Source organism: Arvicola amphibius, chromosome 4 (genome assembly GCF_903992535.2).
Source record: "Arvicola amphibius chromosome 4, mArvAmp1.2, whole genome shotgun sequence".
Classification (NCBI taxonomy): Eukaryota; Metazoa; Chordata; class Mammalia; order Rodentia; family Cricetidae; genus Arvicola; species Arvicola amphibius.
This window is the reverse complement of record NC_052050.1, coordinates 20,330,788-20,339,592: the sequence shown is the minus strand read 5'-3', so window position 1 is coordinate 20,339,592 and position 8,805 is coordinate 20,330,788. Positions and strand designations below refer to the sequence as shown.

Here is an 8,805-nt window from a genome sequence, read left to right as displayed (position 1 = left end):
TAGGGAGAAAGGAAGACAGGCTAGGGAGGTGGCTTAGTGGTTAAGAACGTTTTCTGCTTTTGCACAGGATGGGGGGTTCTATCCCCAGTATCCACATCAAGTAACTCACACCCTCCTGTAATGTAACTCCAGCTCCAGAGAACCCCACACTGTACTCTGGCCTCTTCAGGCACCTGTACACATATGTACATACATACATGTCCACTTATACACACATAGATAAATAAAATAGTATTTAAAATTTAATGAAGGGGCAGTTCCAGGAAGAATGAGAGATAGAAATCTTGCGCCCCAGTTTGAAGTGGCTCTGAGGATACCTGACTCTCCTCTGCACCTTTGTAAGAACGATCCTTACCAATGGACCTTGTGAGGTATCCAAAGGGCCACCTCTCTCACAGTTGCCTGCCGATTCCAGCTACCGGTGGCCACGGTGCAGCAGCTGGAGGTCCTGAGACAATAATCTTAAAAAAAAAAAAAAAGAGAGATCACGAAAGAGAACTTCGGTGGACAGGAATCAGTAAACCGTGACAACAGCAACAGCTGAGTTCAAGGGTCAACGTCTGGGAGTAATTGGGAAAGTTTTGTGCTGACAGCTGTGTGCCTGGGGTTGCACATCATAGCCAAACCAGCTCCTGGGCTGCTTCCGGCTAACAAACTGCTGGCTCAATATACGGCAACAGCTGAGCTGTGATAGCAGACAGGGTCCCTCCCTGGAGGCCTAAGCTGAGCCTTGGGGCTTCCCAATAATGTGACCTTAGTCAGTTCACTCGGGAAAGGGAAAGGGAAAACCGGCTTCTGCAGAGTAAGTGCAATCTCTTTCCACAGATGAGGTAAGTCATCGCAACAGGTTATGAGAAGCCCTGACTGCAAATGTGGGCTTCAAGGCTGCATAGCTGGGGGTGGGAAAGGAGAATTAGGACCAGAAGTTCCCAGTTCAAGTCCTGCGGTCTTTCCTTGAGCTTTAGCTGCTGCCTCCTCGGTCAAACAGGTGACAACAGGCATACCTGGGGGCTGAGGTTCCACCCACAGCAGCAAACAATAACTCACCTCAAACACTAGAGGAATATTGCAAGTTCTAATCCCTCCCTTCTTTATAGCAACCTAGGTGGCCATATTCCTGGAAATGTAGTCATGTTACTTTTTGCACTGCCATATCAGGTTTGTGGGTGAAGGACCCAGAATTTACTTCCCCCCTACCCTGCTTCCCTGCCCTTTTCCATTTCTCAGTAGAGCCAGGCCTCTCTTCTCCTCCATGGGACTTGGCAGAAAGGCTGACATCAGTGGGTGTTCCCTGGGAAAAGCGGGCGGGCGCAGCTCCTAGCACCGCTTCCCTCAGACCCCTGCCTCAGAAACCAAGCAAGGCGTCTGGAGGCATTTGGAGCGACCAGCCGCCTCCCTCTTCCTTAGGTCTGGAATGGCAGCTGGTCCCCACACTTGACGTGAGAAGGAGGAGGCGACTTGAATCCCTCAGCTGATACTGGGAGTCTGTACCGGGAGAGAAGTGAAACCCGGGTTCTGGGGTTACAGGGGAGCTGTCCAGCCCCACAGACCCAGCTGGAAGGAAGAGTGGGCCAAGGCGCGCCAGGCGGAGCGAGGCGCGGGCGCCAGGCGCGGGTGCGGCAGTGACTCCCCCTGCAGCCCGCCCCCCACGTGGCCGCCGCCGTCCCAGCCCCTCCGAGGAAGCGGCGCGGCTTCCTGCGGCTGGGGCCGGGGATATAGGCTCCCCCGCCCGGGCCAGCTCAGCTCCAGCGCCCCTCCTCGCCTTCTCGCCCAAGGCGCGATGGCCCGGTTCCTGGAGGAGCGCGCCCCGGGTGGATCGCGGCTCGCTAGGATCCGCGCCGGGCGGCCGGCAGCGCTCCGCCTCCCTCCGCTGCTGTTGCTTCTGCTGCTGTTGCTGCTGGGCGGTGAGCGCAACGCCAGGGGCCCGGGTGGGAGACGAGGGAGGTCCGGGAGGGGAAGGGGCCTGGACTACCGAGGCCAGCACGGGACCACCATGCAAGTACCAACCGACGCGCGGAGGGAGCAGCTCTGACCTGCAGATGGGCCCTGAGCACAACTCCCGATTGGCAAAGGACGGCGCTTTCCATTTAAGGAAAGCTGGGGTTCCTGCCAGGACCTGGCGGAGAGGTCTTGGGAGGTCCGGGACTGACAAGAAAGGAGAGGGCTTTGGGCCCGGGATACGAGTAGGGCGCAGCTGGTACCAGCCGCTCCCTTCCCAGACTAGGACAATAAAGTAGGGAGGGGGAGATTATTTCTCTTTATGTTCCAAAGTAGTGCTGGCTTTCCAGAGCCTTGGTCACTACCCCTTAAACAGGCACCCCTGTTCAGACCTCTCCCCACATCATCTCGCCCTTCTCGCTTTCTTCTTTCTTTTTACAGCTGTCTCAACTTCTCCGGAGTCCCTGAATCAATCTCTTCCCACTGAGGACAGCTTGCTGTCAAAAGGTGGGTGTCCAAGCCTGTGGGAGAACGACCTAGCGGAAGGCTAAAGCCAGCACAGGGGAGGGGTCCTTTCACAAGAGAAGCCGAGGGCCAGTTGATGTCCCGCTGACCTCCGTGGTGTCTCTGGGGGTTCCTATGGTCTTTTTGCCTGTTATCCCGCAAAGCCCGAATCCAGCTTTGAGGTATCCTACCCCAGTTGGGTAAAAAAGACCCAGATAAGGTGGATGTGGATGTGCCTGCGAGGCTGGAAGGGAAACATTGTACACATGGAAGCCATTACAGGATTCCAGAGCCCGGACCTCCCCTTAGCCACAAGTGTCCTGCTAGGGAAATTTGCGGAGGGATTCCCTTCTCTAAAGGCAAAGGGCTCTGCTTTGGAAATACCTGGGTCAGAAGGCTTGGAGGGAGGGCCAGGGGCAGGGGCGTGGTCACTGTGAAGCCTCTGTCCCCACAGCGAATGTGGTGGAGAGCTACGAAGAGAATGTCCTACATTGCTGGATTATTTATAATAGTCATATGGACTCTGTCAAGGACTGGTGCAACTGGACTTTGATTAGCAGGTAGGGGCAGTGTTGAGGGGTGTCTCGGGCCAGGAGTGGGGCCCACACTTCTTGTGGATGGACCTTGAGTGAATGTGGGATGCCCCTCACCCTGCGCCCAACCCTTCCTTCACTCAAAGCCTCTACTGCTCCCTTCCTCAGGCATTACAGTGACCTGCAGTATTGCCTGGAGTACCATGCGGACCGGTTTGGCCTGGGTTTCCCAAACCCTTTGGCAGAAAGGCTCATCTTGGAGACTCACCTGACACACTTTGCCAACTGCTCCCTGGTGCAGCCCACCTTCTCCGATCCCCCAGAGGATGTGCTCTTAGCCATGATCATCGCTCCCATCTGCCTCATCCCTTTCCTGGTCACTCTTGTGGTATGGAGGAGTAAAGACAGCGATGGCCAGGCCTAGAGGGCTGGTCCTCGGCAGCCATTTTTTCCCCTTTCCTCTGCTGGAACCGGGAATCTCTCCTCCCCTCTCTTCCCGGTTCCTTTCTCACTCTCACCTTTCCCACAGACCTTTGGACTGGTGGAAATGGAAGCCAAATACAGTCACGGCACAATTTCTGTAGTCTTTAAAATTCAAAAAAATACATGTTTTGTACAATATTTTCTTTTCCTTTTTTTTTTTTTTTTTTTGGTTTTTCGAGACAGGGTTTCCCTGTAGTTTCTAGAGCCTGTCCTGGAACTAGCTCTTGTAGACCAGGCTGGCCTCGAACTCAGAGATCTGCCTGCCTCTGCCTCCCAAGTGCTGGGATTAAAGGCGTGCGCCACCACCGCCCGGCTCCAATATTTCCTTTTTCGTGGGGCCCGTGTCGATAACCATTCTACGGAGCCTCGTTCCTAGGAACAGGGCTTGCTGTTTGTCACTTCACCTGCCCTCGGCCTCCGTAAGAAGCCATGTTCCTATATTCTTTCCTCCCAGGGAGGGGCCTTTCCTGCCCCTATCCAAACCCAGCTCCAGGAAACCAGCAGGAAGAGACTCCCTTCCGGTCTGGACAGCAGCTGGGGGCCTTTAGTTGGGGAGCTGTGGGAGGAGGGGCAAGAAATCTCTACCGTGATTCCTGTAAGGAAGGCTACCCAGGAACCCAGCTTTGCCCTCTCTTTGTGCCTCGATTTACTCCAGAGACAGAAAGAAGAAGAAATGTGATTACCAGCAGGAATTTATCCTTCACGACCTCAGGACTGAGGCCTAAAGCCGTGGGGTTTTCTCTATAAGAGTCTAAGGTCGTCCCCCCCTTCCCCCCCCCACCCGCCCCCATCAGGTTCCTGGCCTTCATCCCACATCCTCTTAGATTCATTATGGCCACACACTGCCCCCTGGTGTCCACTAAAGTCAGCAACCAGGCAATGTATGGGATCTAGAGGAAGCTCCAGGCTGAGGAACGCTGGACGCTGGCTGGGACTCAAAACCATGTTATGTCCTCAAGAGCCAAGTTCTTAGCTGGGCCCTTGTATAAGCTTCTTGAGACGTATGGATAGGATGCTCCATTGACACATCTACTCTCTCTGTGAGCGGTGTTTCATCTCCACCCTTCCAGAGCTACACTCGCCAGGTTCCCCCAAACACAGGCAAAGCCGCTCTCCTTCCCACACAAACATCTGACTGTCTTTTGCAGCATTCGCAGCCTCTTTAGAGGCTGCTGTTTTCCCTGCTGAAACGTCTGCTTCCCTAAATAGTGCATGTCTACATCCGGGCACACGTCTATCTGTTTGATAGATACATGCCTGTGTTTCTTGGAACCTACCCATGTGTTATTAAAGATACACTTCTCCCCAGGCCACATCTGTCACCTAAGGATTTTTGTTTTGTTTTTGAAGACAAGGTTTCTCTGTGTAGCCCTGGCTGTCCTGGAACTTGTTCTGTAGACCAGGCTGGCCTTGAACTCAAGAAATCCACCCGAGTCTGCCCCTCCCAAGTACTAGGACTAAAGGAATGTGCCACCACAGGGTGCTTTTTTAGTTTTCAGCTGGGATAATATTTGCTCTATTTCCATGAGTACATATCTGTCTTTATTCATCTTACTACTGTGTGCTAGGGGTCTGCTGCTCTAAAACACTGTGCAGCAGAACGTTGAAAGGCAAGTTAGAGCAATTCTGGTTTCTACTCTAAATGGTTTTCATCCTCTGGGGAACTTGACACGTACAAATAAATGAAAAACATAGACCATACGGAGGCAGTCATGCAAGGGAAACAGCCCACATTAGCATCCGAGTGCAAAGGAAGCAGGGAAGGATGTCTGGCTGAGAGGATCACAAGAGATGTGATGTTAGACTTTCTGTCGCTTGTGACAAAATCCCAGCCAAAGCAAAGGCAACTTCAAGGAAGTAAAGGTTTTTTTTTCTTAATGATCCAGAGTATGGCCACTTGGCTTCATTGTTTCTGGGGCCATGGTGAGGCAAGAACATTACAGCAGGGAGCACATGACCAAGCAGAACCCTCATGGAAGCTGGAAAGCAGAATGTGGCAGAGACTAGGGATAAGGTACACCTTTCTCAGGCATTGCCCCCCTCCCCCGTGACCTACTTTCTCCACCAGGCCCTATCTTCTTTTTGCTTCTTTGTTTTGTTTTTCCAAAGAAAGGGATTTTCTTTGTAACAGTCCTGGCTGTCCTGGAACTCGCTCTTTAGACCAGGCTGGCCTTGAACTCACAGAGATTCACCTGCCTCTGCCTCCTGAGTGCTGGGATTGCACTGCCACTTCCGGGCAAGAGCTAACAGTCCATTCTGCCATAAATTCATTAATTTCAGTAATTACCTGTGGATGAAGTTAGACTCCTCGTGATCCGAGCACCTCTCAATAACAAACACAGCTGGAGCCCAAGCCTTCAACACATAAACCTTCAGGGGAACATTTCCTATCCCAACCATAACATGTACTCACAAAGAAGGTGTCTGCCGAGTTGTACATGCAAGGCATTAGGTAGAATGTATCACCTAGAGTAGATAGTGGAAATGAGCAAGAATTAGGGATCCAGGAGTGAAGCCTGGCATTGTGGCACACACTTTTTTTTTTTTTTTTGAGACAGGGTTTCTCTGTGTAACTTTGGAGTCTGTCCTGGAACTTGGTCTGTAGACCAGGCTGGCCTCAAACTCACAGAGATCCGCCTGCCTCTGCCTCCGAAGTGCTGGGATTAAAGGTGTGCGCTACCAGTGTCCGGCTTGTGGCCCATACCTTTCATTACAGCACTTCAAAGGTAGAGGCAGGTGGATCTCTGAGTTTGAGGTCATCCTGGTCTATGTAGCAAGTTCCAGGCCAACCAGACTTACATAGTAAGATCCTGTCTCAAAAAAAGCAAAACAAAACAAAAAGCAAAGAACAAAGGCATTCATGAGTGAGAAAATAAATATTTGGGGCTGGAGAGATGATTCACAGTTAAGAGCACTGACTGCTCGTCCAAAGGACCTGGGTTCAATTCCCAGCACCCACATGGCAGTTCACACCTGTCTGTGACAACAAGATCTAACACCCTCACACAGACATGCATGAAAGCAAAACACCAATGCACATAAAATAAAAATAAATACATTTTTTTTAAAGAAAAGAAAAGAAAGGTTTAATCAAACTTATGAGTGGGAAAGTAGAAACTAATTATAAAGCAGGAGGTATGATTAAAATCAATGAAGAGATCTACTGGATCAGGCATGGGGGGGTGAAGGAGAAGTAGTCAGACTTGGGCCTTCAGGACTGACCTAAAGTAAAGGGTGCTGGGGGCTGAAGAGATAGATCCGAGGTTGAGCGCTCAGTGCTCTTGCAGATGACCAGAGTTTGATTCCCAGCATCCACGTCAAGCCGCTCACAAACCCCTGTAACTCCAGTCCCAGAGAATCCTCTTTTTGTCTCCATGGGCACCTGCATAAAATGCAGGTGTACATGTACATAAAATAATGTTTTTTTAAAAAAGAAAGAAAGGATGTTGCCAGGTGTGGGAGCAGTGAACCTCTCTAATCTCAGCAATCGGGAAGTGGAGGCAGGGAGATAAGAAGTTGTTGAAGGAGCCGCGGGGCTGCGTCCCGCCACCCGGCTAGCTTTACCCAAAATAATTACACGGAAACTGTATTCTTTTAAATACTGCCTGGCCCATTAATTTCAGCCTCTTACACACATCTTGATTAACCCATATTTAGTAATCCGTGTAGCACCACGAGGTGGATCGCTTACCAGGAGAGATCTTAACCTGCATCCATCTCGGAGAGGAGAGGCATGGCTACTGCATATGGCGACTGCCTGAAGTGTCTGCCTGACCCCCTTCTTCCCAGCATTCTGTTCTGTTTATTCCACCCACCTATGTTCTGACCTATTGGGCCAAGCAGTTTCTTTATTAATTAACCAATCAAAGTCCTCCATCAAGAAGTAAAATATCATCTTTGGCTACATAAAGAGTTCCAGACTATCTTGGGATGCATGAGACTCTGTCTCAAATTAAGGAGAAAGAAGGAAAGGAAAAGAAAGAAGTGTGTAACGTGAGGTAACAATGAGACAAATCATTATATCTCAGAGAGAATCAACAGCGGGATGGGGGAGGGGAGAAAGAGTTGAGTGTAGAAATATCACTGGAGCCGGGCGGTGGTGGCGCACGCCTTTAATCCCAGCACTCGGGAGGCAGAGGCAGGCGGATCTCTGTGAGTTCGAGACCAGCCTGGTCTACAAGAGCTAGTTCCAGGACAGGCTCCAAAGCCACAGAGAAACCCTGTCTCAAAAAAACCAAAAAAATAAAAATTAAAAAAAAAAAAAAAAAAAAAAAAGAAATATCACTGGAGGATTATTTCCACCCTCACACACAATGTGTCCATAAGAAGCATAAAAAGGTTTTGAAAGTTTATTGAAAAAGAGAAAAAAAGTGTTATTGAAAAGAATATGGTGGGGTGGAGAGATGGCTCAGTGGTTAAGAGCTCTGCCTGCTCTTTCAAAGGTCTTGAGTTCAATTTCCAGCAACCACATGGTGGCTCACAACCATCTGTAATGAGATTTGGTGCCCTCTTCTGGCCTGCAGTAATACATGCAGGCAGAACACTGTATACATTAAAAAAAAATTTAAAAAAAAAGAAAAAGAAAAGAATATGGCTGAGGTTTGAGGTTTGACTGTAGGGAAATGCTCACCTTTAAAACATAAAAGAGAGCCAGACAGTGGTGATGCACCCCTTTAATCCCAGCAGTTGAGAGGCAGAGACAGGCGGGTTTCTGAATTCATTGTCAGCCTTGTCTACAGAGTGAGTTCTTTTTTTTTTTTTTTTTTTTTTTTTGGTTTTTCGAGACAGGTTTTCTCTGCAGCTTTTTCTTTAGTGCCTGTCCTGGAACTAGCTCTTGTAGACCAGGCTGGCCTCGAACTCACAGAGATCCGCCTGCCTCTGCCTCCCGAGTGCTGGGATTAAAGGCGTGCGCCACCACCGCCCGGCTACAGAGTGAGTTCTAAAACAGCCAAGCCTACACAAAGAAAGCCTGTCTCAAAAAAACAAAAACAAAAAACAATGAGAGAGAGAGAGAGAGAGAAAGCCAGGTGTGGTGGAACATACCTATAAACCCAGCACTGGGAAAGCTGAGGCAGGGGGATGGAGAGTTCAGGCTAGTCTGACCACCTAGTAGGACCTCATATAAAAACAAACAAACAAGACCATAGATATGGCACACGTATAGAATCTCAGTACTGCCGGGCAGTGGTGGCGCACGCCTTTAATCCCAGCACTCGGGAGGCAGAGGCAGGCGGATCTCTGTGAGTTCGAGGCCAGCCTGGTCTACAAGAGCTAGTTCCAGGACAGGCTCTAAAAAAGCTGCAGAGAAACCCTGTCTCGAAAAACCAAAAAAAAAAAAGAAAAAAAA

At 50.1% G+C, this 8,805-nt stretch overlaps 1 protein-coding gene across 2 annotated transcripts; it reads left to right on the top strand.

Moving 5' to 3' along the window:
• The first annotated feature begins 687 nt into the window (after window positions 1-687).
• Window positions 688-3,596, top strand: Ramp2 (receptor activity modifying protein 2). Of its 2 annotated transcripts, XM_038327882.2 has the most exons (6): window positions 688-830; window positions 1,408-1,904; window positions 2,380-2,445; window positions 2,897-3,002; window positions 3,144-3,431; window positions 3,476-3,596. In XM_038327882.2, exons 2-5 carry the CDS (start codon window positions 1,781-1,783, stop codon window positions 3,397-3,399), a joined length of 552 nt encoding a protein of 183 aa, XP_038183810.1. In that variant the 5' UTR covers window positions 688-830; window positions 1,408-1,780; the 3' UTR covers window positions 3,400-3,431; window positions 3,476-3,596. The 2 variants fall into 2 exon arrangements, with proteins under 2 accessions (XP_038183810.1, XP_038183809.1); XM_038327881.1 differs by having other exon boundaries at window positions 690-830; window positions 3,144-3,596.
• The last annotated feature ends 5,209 nt before the right edge of the window (window positions 3,597-8,805 follow it).